This window comes from Sciurus carolinensis, chromosome 11 (assembly GCF_902686445.1).
Source record: "Sciurus carolinensis chromosome 11, mSciCar1.2, whole genome shotgun sequence".
In the NCBI taxonomy this organism is placed as follows: domain Eukaryota; kingdom Metazoa; phylum Chordata; class Mammalia; order Rodentia; family Sciuridae; genus Sciurus; species Sciurus carolinensis.
The window spans coordinates 11,733,882-11,757,989 of NC_062223.1; the positions used below are offsets into that span (position 1 = coordinate 11,733,882).

The 24,108-nt window shown below is 48.6% G+C and overlaps 1 protein-coding gene and 2 pseudogenes across 3 annotated transcripts in view; 2 read left to right on the top strand and 1 right to left on the bottom strand.

Moving 5' to 3' along the window:
• The first annotated feature begins 1,989 nt into the window (after positions 1-1,989).
• Positions 1,990-2,584, top strand: LOC124960319 (phosphatidylinositol N-acetylglucosaminyltransferase subunit P-like; annotated as a pseudogene).
• An 861-nt stretch (positions 2,585-3,445) lies between these two features.
• Positions 3,446-24,108, top strand: part of LOC124958977 (phospholipase A and acyltransferase 3) — a 28,683-nt gene continuing 8,020 nt past the window's right edge. Inside the window, exons 1-4 of one of the 3 annotated variants that reach the window (XM_047517599.1) lie at positions 3,446-3,547; positions 3,948-4,024; positions 14,800-14,902; positions 17,400-17,668. In XM_047517599.1, the coding sequence (XP_047373555.1) occupies positions 4,010-4,024; positions 14,800-14,902; positions 17,400-17,668 (387 nt within the window). In that variant the 5' untranslated portion in view covers positions 3,446-3,547; positions 3,948-4,009. Of the gene's footprint in view, positions 3,584-3,615; positions 3,768-3,947; positions 4,025-14,799; positions 14,903-17,399; positions 17,669-24,108 lie in introns of those variants that run through there. The other 2 variants (XM_047517598.1, XM_047517600.1) reach the window with 2 other exon arrangements.
• Positions 21,217-22,294, bottom strand: LOC124958334 (zinc finger protein 42 homolog; annotated as a pseudogene).

A 24,108-nucleotide genomic window follows, 5' to 3' on the forward strand; every position in this document is an offset into this window, starting at 1 on the left:
TGTAGCACAAGGCTGTTGCCAGATGCCAAAAGGTGCCTGTGTTATGTCTTGGACTTACGAGTCTCCAGAATCGTGGGCCAAATAAACTTTTCCTGCATAAATTTTCCATTTTTAGGGATCTGTTATAAGTAATAGGAAACAGACTGAGATGGGGGTTCAGGATGCTAGTGATGGCGAGAGCATTGAGGAGCCGCTTCTCATAAGACCTGGGGCCTTCTTACAGAGCTCCTCTTCAAGCTGTATGAAAACTATAGCCCTAAGCCGCACCCCCAGTATGTATGCCTTTTGTCTTGTTTTGCTTTTGTCTGGCACAGGAACAGAAAAAGGGTAAGGGAGGTAGCATCTGGCCCCGTCTGGAAGCAAGGGTGAGGTGAGGCAGAAGTCGATCTGGTGTCTTTAGAACAGAACTTCTTGGGCTGGGGATGTAGCTCAGTGCTGGAGCGCTTGACTAGCATGCATGAGGCCCTGGGTTCCATCCCCAGCACTTGCAAAAGCAACAACAGAACAGAACCTTCTCCATCCTGGTGATTCGACAGTCACCAGCTCACTGTGCTGGGCAATGGGCTGGTTGAGTAATAATGTACATACAACTCCGGTATTTATTTATGTTACCTCTGACTCTTCTTCCTGGGAAGCTGGTGAAAATCACGTGATGATGAGCATGTGATTCTTCTCATGTTAATAATAGCCTACCTGTCTGACCAAGGATTTTCCAAGGATTTTTCACATGCCAGACATCAAGTGCAGCACTTTATAAGCATCATTTCATGTGTTGCTCTCCCTTTGGGGAATGTATCCTTATGTTATCTAATATCATCACCCCATTTTACAGATGAACAAACTGAGACCCACAGGGAACTAGGCCATGGGTCCTACAACTACCAAGGGGCAGGGCCAGGATTTGTCCCAAGCATTCACACTCTAAGACTCCATCCTGGCACACAATAGCAGGAGTACAGAGACAAAAGGAGTGGGTTCCACTTTAGGGAACCAGAGTCCAGTGCAGAGGAAGGGCCTGTGTCTGGCCATTCATCTTTTCAATCACTAATTCACAGAATGCCTACTGTGTGTCAGGTTTTGTGGAAGGCATTGGGTATATCTTATGGCTTAAGGCCCAATGAGTGGGGGTATTGCTGTGTTGCTCAGACTGGTCCTGGACTCCTGGGATCAAGTGGTCTTCCTGCCTCAGCCCCCTAGTAGCAGGGACTATAGGTGTGTGTCACATCTGCTTCCTTTCTAGTCTTTCAATGGCTTTAAATTTAATCCAGTTTTGTAGGGAGGAGCAAAACTCCACCTCCCTGCTCAGGGTCCTGTCTGGACTTGAGAATAAAATTGACATAAGACGGGGTAACAGGGGAAAGGCATACAAATTTCTTTAATTCAGTTTTCTGTGGCACAGGACACTTCATAAAGGAATGAAGACCCAAGAAGCAGAGTAAGTTCCTTATACACTGACTGAGACAAAGAGTTATTATCATCATCATTAGTTGCTTTTTTTTCTCAGTGCTGGGGATCAAATCCAGGTACTACTCTATGGCTGAGCCACATCCTCAGCCCTGAAGTCTCATTTTAACAAGGTCTATACAGAATTCCTTCCTTGAGGAAAGATGTTGCTCTTCCTTCTAGTACAGGGAGAATGTCTTTGACATGGGAATTTCATCTTCTTCCTTCCTCCCTCCCTCCTTCCTTTCCTCCCTCCCTTTTCCCCTGCCTTTCTTCTTTCCTTCCTGTGCTGGGGATTGAACCCAGAGGCTCTCTGCCTCTGGGTTACTACCCCAGCCCTTTCTATTTTGAGACAGGGTCTCCCTAAGTTGCTGACCCTGCCTCATCCTTCTGAGTCTCTGGAGGTAATTCGCCACTATGCCCTGCTGGTCGGTTTTTAAGAAACAGAAAAGACCTTGAAGTTGGTCTCTTTTCCCACCATTGCGGCTCCCTGGCCGGCGCATGCGTGAAGAAGTGGGCGCTGAGATTGTCCAAGCCATAGGGAAAATGGTGAAAAATTCACCGTTGCCATGTGGTTTATAGCTTTGTTCCTTTCTTAAGCTCCCACTTTGGCTTCATAATTTATCTTGTGTGGGCTTTTATTCCTGAATCTTGGCTAAACTTCTTGGACTTAATCTATTGGCCTCAAAAGTATTGGGCAGTCACATTACTTCCTTATTACTATAGTAATGGGTTATGTACTCTTTTTTTGGGGGTGGGGGTACAGGGATTGAACTCAGAGACACTAGACCACTGAGATGCATCCCCAGCCCTATTTTGCATTTTATTTAGAGACAGGATCTCACTGAGTTGCTTAGCGCCTCGCTTTTACTGAGGCGCGCTTTTGAACTCTGATCCTCCTGCCTCAGCCTGGTGAACCGCTGGGATTACAGGCTTACACCACCGAATGTACTTTTATTTGGGAATTAACATAAGTTCTTCTCCATTCAACTCCATTCATACAATCACAGATAACTATGCTAAAAATCAACAGCAGAAGAAATAGTAAGAAGAGGCCATCCCTGCATTAAGAGATATTTCTATTAGTGAAGTAAACCAAATGTACTTTCTTGCAGGTGAAGAATTTTGTACCAAAAACTGAGTTGTGTGGGGGCTGGGGATATAAGCTCAGTTGCTAGGATGCTTGCCTAGCATGCACAAGGTCCTGGGGTCAATCCCCAGTATCACCAAAAGTAGGAAAAAAAATAAAAATAAAATAAACCGAGTTGTGTGTATAAACATACTAATGTCAAGCATGAGATGTTCTTGACAATAATTTTGACCATAATTATATTTTCTTTTATTATTGCTCGATATTGAAATGTAAAAAAAAGAAAGTTTTGTTCTCTTAGGTAAATTTTAATTAAGATTGTAAATGTTGGGCTGGTGTCGTGACTCAGTGGCAGAGCACTTACTTAGCACGTGTGAGGCACTGGGTTTGAGTCTCAGCACCATATAAAAAAAATAAAGGTATTGTGTCCATTTACAACTAAAATATTTTTTTAAAAGATTGTAAATGTTTTCAAATATTCTTCTTTTTTTTTTTTTTTTTTGGGTGGTGCTGGGGATTGAACCCAGGGCTTTGTGCATGTCAAATATTCATTATTAATAGAATAAATAAAGTCTTGCATTACCACCCTAAGGGGAGGGGGGAAAAGTGAAACAGAAAAGAGGTCAGAATGACTTTCCTGTGCTTGCTTTTTTTTTTTTTTTTTAAGTGTCTTTAAATTAAAGCAGAACGGCAAGATGTTGTGTTTTTTTAACTTTCACTTTAAACTTTTGGGCTCTAGAGGAGGTAAGTAAATGGATCCCAGCACTTGAGTGTGCTGTGTACACAAAGATGAAGCGCAAGACAACCTGTTCCTAACTACTCGGCCGCCGCGAGGCAGAGCGGGGCGTGGCGGGAGGCCTCCAGCTGCCTGCAGAGGTTGGGTCAGGAGCTCTGCGTGGCTGTCATCAGCCAGTCACAGGGAGAGGCGGGGTGACCTCGCGCTGGCCAGGGCTCTGCGGCCATTAAACTGGTTCCCTTTGCTGCGGCGGCTGGCCTGCCTCCCAAGTCCGCCAGGTGGGTGGAGCGATTCTTTCTGGGGCATCAGGAAAGGTGAGACGCTGGGGGTGCCTCTCTGGTCCCCGAGGGCTGCCTGGGAGCCGGAGTTGGGTGGGACGCGGGTAAACAAGTCAGGTGGGTAGCGCAGCAGGAGGAGCCGGAGCGCGGCGCAGTGGCCGGACCGGCGCGACAGTCGCCGCTGACTTTCCGGGCTGCCGATCCCGAGCCGACCGCTCAGGTGAACCTCCCGGTCCGCCGCAAGGGGCAGCGCAGGCCACGAGCAGGGCTCGGAGGGCCGACGGCGGTCGTGGGGAGCCGGTGACTGTTCCCGGAGGGGACCAACCTGGCAAGCGCTGGCGGGTCCCGAGGGCGCTGCTCCGCGTCGGTGACCTGAGGCATTCTGCTCGCCTTTCCGCAGGCATTACGGCCGCAGGTGGAGTGAAGCCCGCCGGACACTGAGCGTCCTCGTCGCGACGGAAGATGCGTGCGCCCATCGTAAGTGCGACTCCAGGGTGGCTCCTCGTCCCCCAGCCGCTTTGGTACTTTGTGGGGAGGGTCCTGGCGCTTGCGGGGGCCCGCGGAGGACTGGGGGCCTCGCCGTCACCGGCTGGAGGTGTCTCCGGACTTCGCGCCCAACGCGGGGCCAGGGGCTTTTAATGATCCCCACATTCAAAACATTTTCACCAAAACAGCTAAACCAGAAAATTCACCATCCATTTCTATTTTATGTGGCGGGGTCAGGTTGGGGGCTGCCCTGCCTGAACCAGCCCCGGGGGAGGCAGGACCCTGGGGACCCGGGAGATAGCAAGGGCCAGGCTGTCCTGCTGAGTCCAGTCGCCGTGGGGACAGGCTCGCTAGCTGAATGTCTGAGGCTGGACCTGCTGCGCAGGGGCCCTTCCCCGTCCGCTGGCTGCGGTGACCCGCCCTGCCCGCGCGTTCAGGCCTCGCTAACCTGGGTGTGGGTGAGGGGCTTCGCAGAGGCTTCCCGTCAAGCAGGCGGCACCCAGCGGGGTGGGCGCAGTACAGATTTTTGTGACAGGCCATCGAGTACCTCACTGTGGGACTTGATCAAGTTCACACTCACTCTGTTCCCCAGAATGAAGATTCCGTCACTTAACATTTAGGAAGCGCAGTACTTGCCACACAGGCGCAATGCCCGACCGTGATTCCTTATCATTTCAATCCAAGTAAAGAGCTGGGCATACCTGGCGGGCGTGACTTCTGGCGTGGTCACTTCTTAAAGTCCCTCTCCTCTGACAACATTACTTTCAGCAATAGTCATGAAACGAATCAGAAAAGAAATGCACACAGAGAATATTTTCTTTTATTGGATTTTGTGTATGTAAGCGTGCAGTAAAAAAAAAAATAAAGGTGATAGCAGAAAACAGAAAAAAGTAACGGATTAGTAGTTTTTAATAGTATTAATGTAGGTTGGTTACAGTAATGAAAAATTATAATGCCACAATTTCTATTTTGGAAACTTCTGCAAAAGTCTGTGACTTTGTCAAAATTTATTTTCTTTGCGTATTCAGATTTCGTGTTCAGCATAGCTAGATTTTTCAAGTCATCTTTGCTCAAAGTTGATTAAAAAACATTTTTTTTTGTTAATTTTAATTTGGAAAGCTGCTTTCACATGAAACAACAAAGTTACAATTAGGAAAAGCTTTAAGCCTTAGGATTAGTTTGACAGAGATTTATAAAAATCCCATTTTATAATAAAATTCCAGAAATTGCAATACTGCCCAGATTAAAAAAAAAAAAATCGGTTCTAGTGACTTTTTAAAATTTTTTGTTTTTATTAACTTTCTTGAGACAGGGCTTTGCTACGCTGCCCAGGCTGGTCTTGAACTTCTGTGCTCAAGTGATCCTCCTGCCTCAGCTTCCTAAGTAGCTGGAACTGTAGGTGTGAACTACCATGCCTGGCTTCTAGGGACTTTTAATGATCTCCACATTCAAAACATTTTCACCAAAACAGCTAAACCAGAAAATTCACCATCCATTTCTATTTTATGTGACAAAATTCCCCCAATTTTTCTTCTTGTGCAAAAATCAGGGGAAATGACTAAATACTCAGGAAACTTGACGTGTACCATCCATTACTGTAGAACCAGAGTCTAGTTCTTGGTCACTTTTAGTTTCTTCTGGCATTAGGAGACCAGACTGTTGTTTTCTGTTTAAACATAGGAAAATCTAGGACTGTAGAGGTTGGTGACATAATGTGTGTATAAAGTGAACTTGAACTATGCTGAGCTGTTAGGAAACTGTTGAAACAGAGCATGTGTGCTGAGTCTGTGTGTTGGGGGCTGACTAAGTAGCTGTGTGTTCTCTCATTTAACTTCCACTGTGTAGAAGGCACAATCTTTAAAAATTGGAAATAAAAATGTGCTAATTGGAGGCAATTATTATTATTATTATTTCTTAACAGTGATTCTTCTCTGCTCTCGGGCAGGGCATGGCAACTGATCACCCCTTGCCATAGGCTCAGCCCGACTATTCTAGTCATCCCTAATAGGGCTGTGCCACAGAGGCAGCAGAAACTCATTGTTCCAGGACCTCAGGGAGACATTGATGAGTGGAGACTTTGAGGCCAAATCTCTCTGCTAGAACGTGTGGGTTCCGGGTCTTTGCCTTTCTCCTCTACCCATGCTGTCCTGGAATCTGGCTGGCTAACCCAGCTGCGGCCAGGAAGCAAACACCCAGACTGAATTGAAACTCACCCGGGGCTCTATAATGCGAAGAAGTGGTACCATCCCCCGAATCCAGGCTCCCTTTTTTACTGCATGATCTAAGTTTGCCAGATGTTCTGGAGAACCCATGCAGACCTAATTAAGGTGCAAAGAGGGGGAGAAAGGAAGGACACTTCTCAAATTGATTCGGGGCTTCAGGTCCTTGCAGGGCCGTGTCTGCACTCCAGAGGGGCTTAGGGATGCTCGAGGAGCAAGCAGCACGTCCCTCCAGGCCACAGGCCTTTGTGAGAACGAGTGTGTGCCAGGTGGATGCTGGTGAATTCCTTGGAGTCCTGTCCCTCGGGATGCTGCTTAAGTCCAGGCGTGGGTGGGCTTGGGGGCTGATCACTCCCTCCCCTGGCTCAGCCCAGCAATTCCAGTCATCCCATAAAGGTCCGCTCTGCTGGGGAGCCTGGAAGGCAGGCAGGAGTGGAGACGTGGAGCCATCTTGAGGCGGGGTAGGGGTTTGCAGGCGAGGGTAGATCTGGAGGGCAGCCTGTTCTGGGATGGCAGTACCCGGTGTGAGTGAGTTGCACAGGAAGAACTTGGCCTTTTCTTTTTTAACAAGGAAGGAAAACACACCTTTACGATATACGTATTATGTGTTAGCCAAGTGTTGGTTTTCATGCACAAAGTGAATAATACCTCTTACTCCATAGAATGTTGTGAATTTTAATTAAATTTATGTAAAACACCTGGCACAATTTGTGGGTCTCCAGGCTTCCAAAGCTGTGGGCTCTCCACTGAACCAGGGAGTTGAGGAAAGGCACATTTGAGGAATTTTCCCATCTTCCTACATTACGTTCCAATATAATTCCAGGGTCATTGGACCACTCTGGGATATCGTTTCCATGCTTGCGGATTTAATTTCCAAGAAAAGACTTCCCTTTCTGTTTCACTTTCTCATATTACTCAATACCAACGTTGCTCTCCATTGCATGAGAGCTGGGGCTGATGCCTGTCCTGCTTCTTGGGGAGCTGAGTGACCTGGGATAAGTTCATTCCCATCTCTGGGCTCACTTTCCTGGTCTGTAAAGTGGGAAGGCTGTTGTGAGGCTTCCCTATGTGAAGACCCCAGCAGTGCCTGGTGGTGGTGAGTGTGAAGGGCCCACCTGACGCGGGAGGGGGCGTGGCTTGTCCTCTTGGAGGACAGGCCTGGGGTTTAGTGTTGAGAGTCCAGGAGGGAAGATGAGTTTTACCTTCTTCTTCCAGGAAGCCTGTGACCTTTGGGCTGCTGAGGTCGGGCCTGCTGCCTGCTGCAGATGCCACTGTCCCTCCCTGACTGGCTGGGAGCCCTGGGCATAGGGCAGTGAGGGAAGGGGTGATGTGTCAGGCCAGCTCCTGTTTATGAATCATCCACATTTTCTCTGGGCCTGATGTTGGCAGGTCCAGGCAGTCAGACCTCTTCCTTGCTCTCCTTCATCCTCCCTCCTGCTTCAACACATCCTGGTCACAGAATCTGCCTCTCGTAGGTTGAGGTGGCTTTATAGTGTTCACCCTGTTATCTCAGTTATTCCTTACCCAGACTCTGCTAGATAGGTATTAACAGTCCGGAAAGCTCAGAGAGGTTAAGTGATTCCTACAGGTCACACAGCAACAGAGCACAGAGGGACTCAGAGGAGGCCTCCCAAGGGTGGTCTGGGTTCTGCTTCTCCGGATGCAGCCTCGTCGATGCTAAGCTCATGGGTTTCTTTTCTTAATAACTTTGGCTAAAAACTCCTAATTCCCTGCTGGAAAGTCCATTCTATGTTCCACCCAATCTTCATTCTTTCTGTATCATAAAATTCTAGACGTTTCCCCTTAGCGTGTCGAAAGTGAAAGAGGCAGTTAGGGATTTCCACACTCACATGAGAATGTGGCTGAGCAGACCGTTGGGGGTGCTTCTCTGAGCCTCAGCCTCCAGTTGCTTCCTGAGCTGCCTGACTTTTCCAAGCAAAAAAGAACGACCAATCCCCAGGAATGACGGCAGCAGAAACTGCCATTTACAGAGTCCTTCCTCGGAGCCGAGTGCTCTATAGCTATCGCCTCAGTTGATCCTCAGGACAATCCCAGGTGCTGTGAGCATCCCTGGTTTCCAGCTGAGGGCACAGGCGGGGAGAAGTCGGGGGAGCCGCCCAGGACTGACCCGTTAGTAAGTCGCTGGCTACTCTCTCCATGTTTCATACTCCTGAACTATTTCACAAAGGAACAAAACCCCCGAACCCTGAGAAGGCTGTGGGGCGTGGATAGGTCAGGATGCCTCCTGAAATGGCCTCGAGTGAAAGAAAAACACTCTTTTTGTTTTGTTTCACCCCTTGGCTTGCGAATTGTTCTAGAAGTGCCCTCATTTCCATCCTGGCCCTGCCCAGTGCCCAGAGCCGGGGTCTTGTGCTGAAGCACCGTGGCAGGGGTGATTGGGGTCATTCTGCAGGGACCATGACTGGAGCCGGGGGGAATCTGTTTGGAGGGGGTGAAATCTGCCAGGCTGTCTCCTTTCTTCTTGCCGGAGGTGGGGAACAGGCTGGGGTTCATATTCCAGCTTTTGGGTGGCCTCCGGTCCCCTAGCCTATTCCCCCCCTGCTAAATGAGGCATGTGCACCATCTCAGCCTAACCTTTCAGTCTGACCCTCTGTCCCTGTAGACATCACCTGTTCTGTGCGTCTCACTGAGTAGCGCAGTAGAGTCATCCGGGAACTTTAACAGCATATCAGGCCTGGGCTCCGCCCCAGGGATCCTGCTCTGGCCACGCCCCAGATTTTCCCACCACAGCGCTTTGCTCCTCCGGCTTCCTCCCTCTCCACCCCACCCCTGTGTACTTGTCTCCACATATCCCCTTAAAGCCCACTTCCTGTCCTAGCTTCTCTGATTGCAGTGCAGTGTGTAGGATTTGGGTGTCCCTAGTTCTGGGTTCGAATTCCGCTTTAGCACATGCAAGTTCCCCTTCATCTTTGAAGACTTCACCAAAACTCCCAGACGCTGGCTCTTCCCATCCAGGTCTTCTCCCCTCCCGTGCTGCTCGTAAGCCCGGTTCAGACAGGCTTTACCTCGACTCCCTGTCACCTCTGTATGCAAAAGGCCCTCATCCCAGCCCACTTCCCAGCTGCCTGCCTCTCCAGGGCTCCTGACAGCAGTTCCGTCCGCCCACCTTGCCAGCCCGTCCTCCCTGAGCCCGCTTGCCTGCCCGGCCCAGCCTCCTGCTGGCCCTCTGACCCCTCTGTCCTCCTCAGCCCTCCTACTGGCTGTGCTGTCCCTGAGGATCCACATCCCTTACTCCTCGCCGCCTGCCCCTGGCCCGCTGAGCTATCGCCCTGGTCTCTACGTCCTCCTCACGTCCCCTGTGTGGTCTCTTCCAAGTGCAGCAGCCAGAGGGACCCTTTAGAAGCCCGTGTGGGTCTGGTCTCTCCTGAGGCCCACTGCCGTGTCCCCTGTCGGTCAGGGTCATGACCTTAGGGTGGTGGCAGGTGCTGCACCTCCGTTTCCCCTCTGTGGCCCCTTCGTGCCTCCACCTGCCACTCTTGCCCTTCACCCGCATTGCTGGCCTTCTTTTTTTTTTCCCCTGGTACCAGGGATTCAACTCAGGGACCTTAACCACTGAGCCACACCCCCAGCCCCTTTTTGTATTTTATTTAGAGACAGGGACTCACTGAGTTGCTTAGGGCCTTGCCAAGTTGCTGAGGCTGGCTTTGAACTTGTGATCCTCCTGACTCAGCCTCCTGAGCCCCTGGGATTACAGGCGAGCACCACCCAGCCGGGCTCATTGCTGTCTTTCTCACTCCTCAGAGGATCTCCTACCCGGGCCTTTGCTGGGCTTAAACATCTGCAGGGCTCACTGCCTGCCTTGCTCAGGGGCTGCTTGGCGAGGCCTCCTCTGCCCACTACTTCATGCTGCAGCCCATGCCCACCCACCGGTGCTCCCGCCACAGCATAGCCCAGTTCTTTCTTTCTGTGTGCTGTTTGTTATCCCTCCAATATTCTAGATGATTTGCTTATTTATTTATTTATTTTTAGTACCAGGGATTGAACCCAGGGTCTTGCTAAATTGCTGAGGTTGGCTTTGAACTCGCCATCTTCCTGCTGCAGACTCCATGCTGCTGGGATGACAGTGCCCCACGGTGCCCAGCTGATGATTTGCTTATTTACTGAGCAAAACTGCTTGTCTTCCTCCCTGCCCCTGAACAACAGCTCCACGAAGGCAGGCATCTTCGCTTTTGCTGGTGGACAAAGCCCAGGTGCCTGGTGCCTGGTGAACAGCTCTGCAGGGAGTGAATGAGTAGATGCATGAGTCCCTTGGTCCTCCAAGGCAGAGGTGGGCACCCCCAAAGTGAGGGAACTCTCCAGGGGTATCATCGGCCACTTACTTACCTGGTGTGGGAGGAGGGGATTTGTTAAAAATGTAGGGTGAGCTGGACATGGGGGTGCACACCTGTAATCCCAGCAATTGGGGAGGCTGAGGCAAGAGGATCCCAAGTTTGAGGCCAGCATCATCAGCAACTTAGCAAGGCCCTTAGCAACTTAGCGAGATCCTGTCTCAAAATAAAAATTGAAAAAAGGCTGGGGGTGTGGCTCAGTGGAAAAATGCCCCTGGGTTCAATCCCTGGTCCCCAAAAAACAAAAACAAAAAACCCAAGATGTCTCTCATGGTAGCAATCCATTTCTCCTGTCACTCATGCTGGGGAGGAGGCAGGAATCCAGGGAGCCACAGAGCATGTAGCCGGAGCACAGCATGGGTGTGTCTTCTTGCTGGGGTCACTACCCTGGGCTCCCTCATTGCTTGAGCTCTTAGATGACTTAAAAACAACAACAACCAGAACAACAACAACAACAACAACAACAACAACAGAATTTAAAGATACTGTACAACAGGAAAGAAGAGATGGGCATATTTGTGATAAAGCAAATACAACATCAGGTTTATAGAGTTTCATTTAAAATCCTCTTTCACCTTTGAACATTTGAAAACTCAAACTGCACGTTTGAAGAAAATTTTTTAATAATAAAATGTTGGGAAGCATGTTATATACTTGAAAATGTGGCATAAAATTTGGAAAATTTTGGAGAAATGAGGAACCACCCTTCATTTCACTCCAGAGGGAATGTCTTTTAGGACTTTGAGATAGATATACATCTATCTCAACGTATATATATATATATATATATACACACACATACACACATATATATTTATGTATATATATATACTTATGTACATATGTGTACATATATATCTGGTATATATATGTATATATTTCTGATTTTTTTTGCTTTGTGTGTGTGGTTTTTTTTTTTTTTTTTTTTTTTTTGTTTGTTTGTTTCATTTTGGTTTTTTGGTTCTGGGGATTGAACCCAGAGGTGTTTTACCACTGAACTACATTCCCAGCCCTTTTTATTTTAATTTTGAGACAGGGTCTCATTAAGTTGCTTAGGGTCTCTCTAAATTGTTCAGGCTGGCCTTAAACTTGGGATCCTCCTGCCCCAGCCTCCCAAGTTGCTGGGATCACACTGCACCAGGCTATGTATTTATTTATTCATTTTTGGGCCTGATAGTGTTTGGATGAATTACCCAAAATGAACAGCACACTGATGTTTGTGAAATCCTGGATGTTTTTCCAATTCTAAAGTGAATACATGCTTATTTAAACGTTTTTTAAAACTAGAAAATAATTCAAAAACAAAGTAATGCCTCTAATTGGGAGAGTTTCATGAGATTTTAGTAATGTAATATCTACATTTTCCAACTAAAAACTACAAGTTCATCAACATGATAGTGTTTTTCCCATTTAAAAGTCTTAAAAATTTTTTATTATCAAAGTAATCATACTGGAAAATTCAAACAAATCAAATCAAATCATATAACAAAATATGAAACTCCTTGAATCACAGCCACTCACTGTGTACAATATGCAATGGTTGGTGTGTTTCCTCGGATTGTAATAGTGTATAATGCATTTTAATTATGAATATATAAAAATGCATTTTAAAGCCGGGTGTGGTGGCTCATGCCTGTAATCCCAGCAGCTTGGGAGGCTGAGGCAGGAGGATGGGGAGTTCAAAGCCAGCCTCAGCAAAAAGTGAGGCACTAAGCAACTCAGTGAGACCCCATCTCTAAATAAAATATAAAAATAGGTCTGGGGATGTGGCTTGGTGGTCGAGTGCCTGAGTTCGATCCCTGGTACCAAAAAAAAAAAAAAAAAGAAAAGAAAAAGAAAGAAAAAGAAAAAGAAAAAAAAGAAAGAAAGAAGGAAGGAAAAAAATTGCATTTCAAGCCAAGATGGAATCAGAATGTCTTCCAAGTGGCTGTCTATTTCCACGTCTGCTCATGTGACCCACCTTCTCCCTCCAGTGGAGCGTGTGCTCCTGGCTGGAGGATGATTTATTTATTGCGTTCTCACTGAGGTTGTTGGGGTTGTTTTCCACTATGAATTTCAGAGGCCAGAAATTGCCCCTCAATTTGCTTGCTAAGGAGAATGGCTGTCACACAGCTCTTTGTCACTCTGCTTTTGTGGAGAGATAAAGGCTTTTTGTGGTGAAATCCCGTGGGCGCAGAGTCTCAGCTCTGCCATTGTTGTGGCATGTGCTGCGTGGGAGGGTCTTGGTCACTGTGCCGCTGGGTTCCCTGAGCCCTTCCTGGAGGAGGCAGCCATTCCTGTCTCTGGAAACGCCCTGATGAGCCAAGCCTTGATCTGGCTGCAGAGCCACCTGACGATACCACTCGCCTCATGACAGGTTGCACACTTGCTCCGTGGAGGCCGGAGAGTAGACATTTTAGGTTTTGCAGTCTGGACGGTCGCTGTCGCCCTTCTCAACCCTGCTGCTGCGGAGAGAAAGCAGCCATGCACAAAGCGCGGGCGTGAGTGCAGCCACATTCCAATAAAACGTTATAGACCATGAAATCTGAATGTCCTGTAATTCTCGTGTGTGAACGGCAATTCTCCTTTTTCTGATATTTAGAGCTGTAGAAAGCATTTTGAGCTTTCCAACAGGCCACACAAAGCGGACGGAGGTCCGACCGTGGCTCTGCACGGGGTCTTGGAGTGTGCGCTCTGAGTGACGGTTCGGCAGAGCTGGCCCCGGGAGCACTGCGTGCTTTTCGGATGGGACTTAGTGGAAGAGGGTGAGCTCTGCATAGCCTCAGTTCCTGAACCCCTTGGTCACGGCCCCTGAGAGCCCCTCTCGAGTGCGCGTTTGTTCCTCTCGGGCCTCGTGCGCACTGGGCCGGGCTCCAGCACCCTGCGCAGCCCCGGCACCTGCGAGTCTTTGAATGGTCTTTCCTCCCCCTGCCCCAGGGGCCACCGTTCTGATGTGAGCACGTGGCACGTGGAGCCTTTGGTTCAGGTGCTGCTGTCTGACCTTTGTGTTTTTGGGTGTGGTCCTGGGAGGTGTGTGGTGGCTTGTAAGCCTTTGATTCACGCAGTGATCTTGTGCAATGGAGTGCGCCCTCATTTTCCCGCTCAGCACGGTGTTTCAAAGCCCATCTGGGGCCCGGCGTCCCTCGGTGGTAGGGCGTGAGCTGGGCGTGTGCGAGGCCCTGGGCTCCATCTCTGGCACCTCGAGACCGCCAATGTGGCCATGTGGACGTCAACTCCCTGCTTTTATCTAGGGCGTAGGGCTCCATAGGTGGGTCCTCTCCTTTGTTCTTCTTATTTTGGGGTGCTGGCGTGGACTGTGGCCAGCCCCCACACGTATATCCCTAGGAGCGAGCAGGTTGGCGCCCCCACCATGTCTTCACCTGTGGAAGGCAGTGATGGCCCTGCCTGCTGCTGGCCCTCAGCAGAGGACAGAGGTGTTGGAACCAAGCACTGATGGGCCCGCCTCCAGGTGTCCTGGGTGGGTTTTCTTGATCATTAGAGACTGACGGTTGGCTTGGGCCCCAGAGGCTGACCCCCTGATTCCCATCCCCACCCCAGCACACAGCACAGGGTCTGATGCTGGGGTGTCAGTGGTATTGAGTGGACGCGATCTTGAACCCCTCTGAAGTTTTCTCAAATTCTGCCCCATGCTGCCCTAAGAGGCAGGGACTCTGGGGAGCTCAACCCCCTCCCATCTTCTTTCACACGTGGTCAAGACATGGACCTGGGGATTAGCAGCCTGCTGTTGACTCCTGGCCATATCTCTTTTGAGCTGTGTGGCTTTGTGCAAATTTGCTCACATCTTAATTTCCTCCCTTATAGATGGGGTTCATGATAGATAGCACTCACCTTATAGGATGGATGCGTTCATTTACTCAGTCATGATTATAAAACATTTAGCAGAGTACTTGGCTCAGAGTAACTGCTCATTTATAATGTTCCTAGAAAGAGTCACAGTAAGCCGGCTAATAAACCTTTCCAGTTTGCACTTTGTGATTTGTAGGGTCGGGGCAGGTTTTGGGGGAGGCAGGTCCCTGGTCCCTGTGGACTGGAGCTTAGGCTGTGAGGTGGACCAGCATCAGACAAGTCGGGCAGAGCTTGGGACCTATGTCCTGCTGAACTGCTTGCTGGGAACTGCCGACTGAACCCTCCTGACTGAGCCCCGCCCCTGGATCCAAGGTCTCATGCCCCACTAACATCCGCTTCTTGCTTTTTCCAGCCAGAGCCCAAGCCTGGAGACCTGATTGAGATTTTCCGCCCTTTCTACAGACACTGGGCCATCTACGTTGGCGATGGATATGTGGTCCATCTGGCTCCCCCAAGTAAGGACACGCAGGCCTGGGGAGAGGGACAGGGGGCACTGCACCTACCAGGAGGCTCCAGCTTCTTCCTTGCTCCCCGTTTGGCGTTTTGTTCCTGTTACCAGAAGGCAGTTTGGGAGTGGGGTGGTGGTTTCCAAACTCTCTCCTTGAAACCCCAGGGGTTCTTGAAAAGGGGCTGAAGTAGGTGTCCCAGGGGCAGGTCTGCTTTTAAGCATAAGACTCCTGGAAAGAGCCTGGGCGTCTGGGCGGACAGACTTGGTTATGCACTCATTCGGGCTTCCAGCCTTGCTTGGTTTCTTCATAAACTGCGACCAGGAACACTTACCGTGGAGAACGGTGCTGCGGATTCCCCATCCCCTTTCTTAGACTTTTTACTTAAACTGCAAACAATGCAAATCTAGCAGAATACACAGATGTGGTAGAGGGTGCCACTGAATTTGAAAACTCCATCTGACATCACAGTGGGGCCAGTTTTTGGCTGCTGTGGACAGAGCTGGTGTGGACATTCTTGAACGTGTCTCCTGTCCACCTCTTTACTCTTAAGTTAGGGCCTTAATGAATGGAGTAACCAGAGTGGATGTCCTCTTCCCACCCCTGACGACCCAACCACCAGGCTCTGCAAGAGCAGAATCTGCAGCCAGTGGGATGGTTCTAAAGGCCGCTCCTCTCCTTAAAATTCTCACCAGGGGCTGGGGTGTTGCTTGGTGCACTTGCTGAGCATGAGCGAGACCTGGCTTGCATCCCTGGCAGCATGAAAGAAAAAAATTCCCCATTGGCCTTTCCCTCTTATGTGGAATAAGATTCCAGCTGACACAGAGACAGCATTCTCTGCTGGAGACCGTGGGGACTGCCCCTGACCTTACCCTTCTCTTCCGTCTTCCTGGGTCTCTGGACGACAGCCGCGTTGGCCTCTTTGCTGCCTCTTGGGCTGCAGCTCATCCCGTGGCGGCTCTGTTGGCTCTCTCTCCTTGCTTGGCGGGCTCTTCCTTGCTTTCAGCTTATAAAAATAGCAGTCGCACCTGCGGACACTTGCCCTGAGACACGGGGGCTTAGGGCCTGCAGTTCAGCTGGGGCCTCTGTGCCTTCAACCACATGCTCTGCTGCCCACCTGGACGTTGCTCAGGGTCCAGTCTCGGGTGGTCTGCCAATCCACGTGCCCTTTCTGCAATGGTTTACTGAATATTCTCTTCAACAGAAAAGGTGTGTTTGCTCAACATTGGCCCAGCAACGTGGAGTCACATGTGCAGACGGCTCAGGCTGTGGGTGATGGAGCCAGATCGGAACCCAGAGCTTCTGAGGGTCAGCCTGTGCACACGGCGTCACTCGCCAGGGTGGCACAGAGGGGACAGAGTTTGAGGAAGCCCTTACTTAGGTGTCGGTGTTGCTCATGCATGTCACTCGAGAGTTGGCACCTGGTAAACATTGCCGCGGGCACGTTGCTTGCCCCACCTGTCTTAGCCCGGTTTCCCACCCTTCCTGTGGGCCGCGGGGGCCGAGCCTGGAGAGTGCAGCCTGTCTGAAGCTCAGGCTCCACAGGGCCTCCTCTCTCGCCTGCAGCGACTCCCTCCGGCCCCACTTTCTCTCTGACTAGAAACTCTGAACTCCCCTGATTTCCTAAAATCTCAGGATTGTGCTCAGGCAAAGGGCTGTGGTCCTTTCTGGAATGCCGAGCAAAGTAGGGTCTGGAAGCTGATCAACTCTTGCTGCCCCTGCTTATTGCTGTCACGTGGTGTCACAGTTGAAGGCTGGTCCTGCCCAGTTGAGGGGAATACTATTGCTGCGCCTGGGGGGCCCGATTCTGGAAGGTCACAGTGGCTCTTTGACAGTGGGTTTCCTCTTGGGGTGCTCCTGGGCCCCTGGGTCCACCTCTTGGGTGGACACACTTTCCCTGTGATTATACCCAGTGCATGTCCCTCCCCACGAGGCAGGTGGCTGGATTGGGCGGTGTTGGGCCTGCGCTGGCTTCTGCTCTGCTCGAGCTTCTGGAGCTTGGTCAGGACTGCTGGTGTCCCCAGGGACCCTCCTCAGCACCACACCTGGGGAAGCAGCATGGGGTTTTGGTTCCTGTGGGACCTGCTCCCAAAACCAGTCAACTTTCCTTGGTCCTCAGCATTCCAAGGTCCAGGAGCTGTAGCCCTGATGGGATCGCCAAAGACTCACACTATTCTCTAAGAAGAAAGAGTGTGCTCATAGCTCATATCTGCATAATCCAGAGAGGGCCATTTAGTTGTCAAGGGTGCAGAAAACCAGCTTCTCTAGGTTATAAAAAATTACAATAAATCCTGGAACTTCCCTAGTCCTTACTTTAGGTTTGAAAGTCTGGACTCAGAGACCACGCATGCCTTCTCCAAAGCCCACAGCCACGGGTCTGACCCTTCCACATCTCGCTCATTCCTTGTGAGTGGGGCCAAGGGCAGATGCCCAGCTGGGGGACAGTTCTGAGCCCGGGGGGCCCTTTCCTGGACCCCTTCTCTGTTTCCTCCTTGTGGGTCCTCAGGTGAAGTGGCAGGAGCGGGTGCGGCCAGCATCATGTCCGCCCTGACCGACAAGGCCCTGGTGAAGAAGGAGCTGCTGTATGACGTGGCCGGGAGAGACAAGTACCAGGTCAATAACAAGCACGATGACAAGTACGCCCCCCTGCCCCCCAGCAAAATCATCCAGCGGGCGGAGGAGATGGTGGGGCAGGAGGTCCTCTACAAGCTGACCAGTGAGAACTGCGAGCACTTCGTGAACGAGCTGCGCTACGGAGTTCCCCGCAGCGACCAGGTGCGTCCTCAGCCTGTGTCCCCGTCCCCAGACCCCAGGCCCTTCCTCAGCTGACAGTGGCCGGGCATCAGTGTGGGGTGAGATAGAGGCTTGAATAAGACAAAACAGCAGAGACGCGCTTCCTGTCCTCAAGCGTGTCACAGTCGGGTGGGAGGACCGTCAGACGTGGGGCAAGGCAGGTCAGTACCGTTAGGGACGTGATGGCCAAGAAAGGAAGTCACGGCCATGATGATCAGCCTCATTGCTGAGCCCTCCTGGAGCCTCTGTGGCCTGGAGGTTTTACTGTTCCCACTTGGCAGATGGGAAAGCGGAGACTCCGGGGCTTCTGAACTTGTCTCTGGACGTGCATTTTATCCGATCAAGCCCTGTGGAGTCTCCAGGCCTGCTCCCGACTTTTCCCTGGATCGAGTGCAGCTGTGCCTGATGAGTAGCAGGTGGGACTTGAAGCCGAGCTGTGTGACCAGCCCCCTTGGGCTCCCCAGTAGCCCTGTCCTCAGCCCTGCTGAAGTCCAAGAGGCCATCCAGGAGGCCGAGGGCAGCCCAGGGGATGCAGCTCTGTTCACTTACTGGGTCTGCTTTTGGCCATGCGCACTCTGGAGTCTCCTTTTCTCCTTCCTCTTCTCTCCCCGCTCCCTCCTTCATTGCCACCCTCTCCCCCCCCTTTTTTTTTATGACTGTTGATGCAGAAAAGTATGTTCTTTTTTTTCTTCAGTGGATGCTGAGGTGAAGATCAGTCTGGTTATTCCTTTTTATTTTTCAAGATCCAATCTCTTTTTCTTTGGCCAGGGTGGTGATCAACAGCATGGGCTCCTGGAGTCCAGCAGCCCTGGGATAAATCTGGGGCCTGCCTTTTGCCAGCTCTCTGGGCCTTGGGAGATTTGTATGACCTTGGGAGTTTTAGCCAAGTTCCCCAACTTGAGTAAAGTGTGAATGATAACTGATCCTGGAGGATTTCCTTACAAATGAGCTTGGAATATCGTTATGCTTAGTGTGAGCTGAGTCAGAAAATGTACTTAAAAAATCATAGTAGGGGAAGTAGTCCTGCTGACTCTCATCTTGTGCTCTGCTTGGTTCACCCTGTGCCTGGTCCACTGGCCTATCTGGACCACAGTGACTCGGATGGGGAGGCACTTCCAGCATCACCCACAAGGATCAATCTCAGCTTTCCCTCAGGCTGCTGGCAATAGCCATACTTACGGCATTGGCCCCCAAAGTGGTGGTAGCTTCCTGTTGCTGTCTATCATGAGGTTTTAGATACCTTCCGATGGGTATCTCTATATTATTTTTCTCAATTGATTGGGTTATTATCGTCTGTCAGCTGTTTATATACATGACTGTCAAGGCTGATTAGTACAGAAATCAAGTCCTAAGTAGAAATCCAAGACCTAAGGAGATAGCTGCTGTGTGTGGTGAAGACTCCCAGGGTCCCTGTGTTGCAGTCTGGCCTTGACTTCCCTGAGAGTTGATAAAAGAAGATAGTGTTCAGGACCTTGAGAGGAACTTCCTGAGGACCTGGAAATGGCAGGTTCAAAGGTGATGCAAAGAAAGAAGGGATCTGGGGATGCTGGCTCTCAGTGCATCTGCTTATTGGGACTAACAGTCTTCAAAACAGTGTCCTGAGCTGGGGAGGTGGCTTGGTGGTAGGGTGCTTGGCTAGCCTGTGTGAGGCCCTCGGTTCCATCCCCAGCACCAGGAAGAAAAAAATAAAAATAAAAACCATTCGAATTCTAAGTCGCACGCTGTCCTCCTGGTGTGCCCTTTGCTAACATCCTAAAGAGTCCGGACTTTTCTCTCCTGCATTGATGTTTTCATCCTCTGAAGCTCACGTCTTTCTCTCCCTTGCTCACCCCCTTGTTTTGGCTGGACTACTTCCTCTAACAGTTTACCGAGAAATGGAGCATTTTAAAAAGACCTTGCTGGGGCTGGGGCTGGGGTGGTGACTCAATGGTAGAGCCCTTGCCTAGCATGTGTGAGGCATCGGGTTCCATCCCAAGCACCACGTTAACAAAACCTAAATAAGTAAAATAAAATAAAGGTACTGTGTCCATCTACCAGTAAAAATATTAAAAAATAAAATGAAAAGACCTTGGGTGCCTGGAAATGTCTTCATTTTACCCTCACATTTGATTGGCAGTTTGGCTAAGTATAGAATCCTAGGTTGGAAATCATTTTTTTCCAGAATTTTGAGGCAGTGCTTCACTGTCTAGCTTTTGTTATGGTGGTGGGGGAGTCGGAAACCATTCAATTTTTGAGCCTTTATATGTGGACCAATTTCTTTTCCCAGAAACTTATGGAATCTTATCTTTTTTCACTCTAATATGCCTTGGGTGGATCTGTTTCATCTCTTGTGCCTGGACACTTCGTGATTCCTTTCAATCTGGAAACTCACTTCTTTTAGTTCTGGGAAACTTTCCATTTTGTCTCCTCCAGGACTTCTGCTATGGAAATCTTGAACCCCGGATTGCTCTCCTGATTGTCTTTCCTGTTTTTCATTTATTGGTCTTTTTAAATTAGAAAACTAACTAACATCCATTGGAAGATTTAGGTATAATGAAAGTTTTTTTTTTTTTTTTTTAATTTAGCAGTGATGATATCAGCAGGAAAGAGAAACTTATGCTTAAAAGAGCCTGTGTCATATCGTGGCTGATATTGCATAAAATTCAAGGTTTTCACTCACAGATGATATTCTCCTGCTATACCTGTATAGCAAAAAACTCCAAATACAGATTACAATACAGCCTTTGGAAGCAGGAAGATTCTCCATGAAATCAAGGGCGCTACATTAGGAAGATTTGCAAATAAATCCTAATCATCTCATTTTGATCTATTCTTTGGTTCTGTTAGTAGAATAGTGGACAGATCTACAAGTTTATGTAAGTAGAACATTTTTCTTTCTTTTTAGCTTTAAAGAATTATTTACTCAGTTGTTGACAATCTCCTGCACAATATTCATTATCTAGGATTATCACATAAATCACGAAGTATATTTTTTAAAATTAAAAACTATATGGTTGGAGGGCTGGGGATATAGCTCAGTTGGTAGAGTGCTTGCCTCACATGCACAAGGCCCTGGGTTCAATCCCCAGCATCACAAAAAACAAAAACAACAACAGCAAAAACCTATATGGTTGGAAACTACAAGATTAAAAGTTATCTTCATACATAAAGTATGAGAATATAAGTTGTACATCCAGTAACCCAATAGATATTGAGGAAGATTTTTTTTTTTTGATGCTGGGGATCAAACCCAGGGCCTTGTGCTTGTGAGGTGAGCACTCTACCAACTGAGCTATCTCCCCAGCCCCTTGAGGAAGATATTTTGAGGTAAATTGATCTTTCTGTTGGAAATACACTGGAACACACAATGTTCTTAAAATGGTATTGCAAAGTATAAGAGCATCTTGGTAACAACAAAACCATGCTGTTTAGGGTTGTAATATTAACTTAAAAGTTCCTCCTCAGAAATAATAGTCCACAAGGCATAGTTGTCCCTAGTCACTCTTCTGTTAATGCTTGTCCTTTCTGAGGCCTATTTTCCAACTTCTTTCTCATTCATTCTTTGCCTTTGAATGAGTTAAGCAGTGAACTTTCAGGTTATTTGAACAACTCTCTTGTTACAACCTGGAAAGGTACAGGCAAACCGTTTTTCCCAGTGTGGATGCACACGTGCGCACGCAGATCCAAGTCCAGAGAAAGCGCTTTCCACACCCTTCACAGGTGCACTGACATGACTTCTCCCCAGTAGGAACCAGAAAATGCCTTTCTAGTTTTGAGCTCTCTGCGAATGCTCTCCCACATTCTGCACACACGTGCTCTTTGGGACCACGAAGAAGGAGGTGTGACCACGGCCTGTTTGGTTTCCTGGCCCCTTTCCAGCAGGTCCCGTGGGCTGTTTCGGATCTGCTGTGCCAATGCAGGGTATCTCTCTGGGAGGAAGCTTTTTGCCTCTCCTGTGCTCAGAACACCATGAAGTGAATTCTCTTCAATGGTCTGTTGAGGAAGCTCTTGTTTTGCCCCCGTTTTCGCGTATTCCAAAGAAGATTCAAGAAGGGAAATTGCTTCAAAAGTCTGCTGAGAAAGGTCTTGCTCTGATCCTTCCTCCAGGCACTCAAAGGACTTAAGACGTGAGTCTTCTCCTGGGGTAGATTCAGAAAACTACCCCCTGACTGTGCATTCTGCTTAGCAGTCAGGGAATCATCCTCTGCAACAGCCTGAGGGCTGGTGTCTTCATCACAGGCAGCCTATGTCCTACTGGAAGCTTCCATTTCTGCCTGCGGGGCTGGCTTGACTTGCCTGGCTTTGGTTCAGCTTCTTTCTGGGCTCTTCCACCCAGGCCTTTCTGTCCACAGTCTTTTTCCTCGTGGCTGATTCATGTTGTCCCACCTGCTTTCTTCCTGAAGGTTCGCACCAGGACCCTATCAGTCACTTCCAGGTAGCAGTGACCTGGACATGGTCTTCAGCAAACAGTACGAATGTTACTGCTGTTCTTCCGAGAGTGATTTGCTCAATGATACCACTGTGTACCGATAAAAGATCTCTTTATTTATTTATAGTTCTGATGTTTTGCTGCTAGACTGTAAGCTCAGTGAGAGCAAAGTCCTCTTCTGTCTTGTTCACAAGTCTCATGCTACCACGATGCGCTCCGAATAGTTTCTAGAGTTTCTAGTTCGTTTCCTTTTAAAGGGAAGACAAAGAAGGAATTGCTGCTCACCCCGCGACCAGCAGTAGAAACCTACCAAGCCTCATGCCCTGCTTCTGAGACACGCCCTCCTTTTGATGGACACATTCTAATGGGCTGCACCTACATTCCCTAGAATGTTTTCAATGCAAAATTGTTACACCATTTAGTAAAATACACATGTCATTAGGCACAATGACATTTAGAACATTTAAATGAAATTCCAAATCTTGAGAGTGAAATAACTAGGAAATATTTTCTACCATCTCTTCTTTTTGTAAACAATAATTCAACGCTTCTTGCAAAATGAAACGATATGAACTGGGCACGTCACACTTTCCTTCCTGTGGCTTGAGCCCTAACTGACCCCTCCAAGTGAAAGAGGCAAAAATAGTGAGACTACAATGAAGCAGCATAACCAGTCCACTTGATTCCATCACAGAAAATGAAACCAGAATATAATATAAAATCAAGAGAAGTGCCACCTACTCTGTGGCAAAGATTTCCTCTTCACTTTTTTGATGTAGGATGTGGGTTTCTGAACCTCAGTGCTGTTGACAGTTTTGGGTCAGATGATTCTTCATGACTGTGACTTGCTGGCAGCATCCCTGGTCTCCACAGTAGCATCCCACCCCAGATCAACAATGTCTCTAGGCATTGCCCGATCTCCTCCTGGGCAAAACTGCTCTGGCTTGAGGACCCCCAGCCCAGGGGAGTCACGCCGGTAATCTGTGCCGTGAGCCAAATTAAAATGTAACCTCCCCAGGGGTCCCTCTCACTAAAGATGGCGAAATGGGTAGAAACTGGAAAAAGTCCAGCAGCGTTTTTCCATGACGACATTTTTGTTCCTGAGAATCCAATGAGCCGTGATTTGTGCTGGCTCTTTGAAGCAGGGCAGATTTCTATCAACAGAGTGCTTACGACTTATCTCACTTTCCAGAAAAAACTGAAGCCATGAATTTAAATGAAAATGTAATTCGTGCCTTACATGTCTAAGAGCATTCTAGGAAAAGGTTCTTTTTTCTTTTTTTTTTAACTTTCTATTTACTTAAAAATACACAGACTTCCACAAAGTGTATTTTGGTAAGTAAACCTGGGCTGAATTATACTAAAAATCACCTCCACCAACCCAGGGCTGCACTCATAATTAAGTTTAGTTTTTTAGATGAAATATTAAGATTGAAGATGTGGACAGTACATCTGGATAAACTGTGGGGTAGCACTTTAATGTTACTACAAATAAAGACCAACTTCCATACATATATTTTATAACTTTGTTTTGTAATCTCTAAGTCGATATCCAGTTGCTTTCAGAATAGCACTACTTGGCTTCTTTTTTTTTTAAGTGTTATTGTATTTTTTTATACCTTTATTTTATTTATTTTTTAATCTATTGTATGCGGTGCTGAGGATGGAATCCAGGGCCTCGCACTTGCTAGGCAAGCACTGTACCACTCAGCCACAACCCCAGCCCTGGATCGGAGTTGAACTCAGAAGCGCTGTGTCACACGAACAGTTGTCGGTACTGATAGAATTTCAGTTTGCCCACTTGGGAAAAAAAAAAAAAAAAAAAAAAAAAAGAAAGAAAGGGCTCTCTTAAGATTTCTAACAAGGGATAATTTTCCTCTTGGACAAGATTCTGATGTAAAGGCCTGTGGTCCACATCAGGTAGCCAGGGTCCCCATCAGAATTCCTGTAGCATCAGCACAGGGCTGGGCCGGCCAAACCTGTCTGCTGTGCAACAAGAACATTATCAATGGCA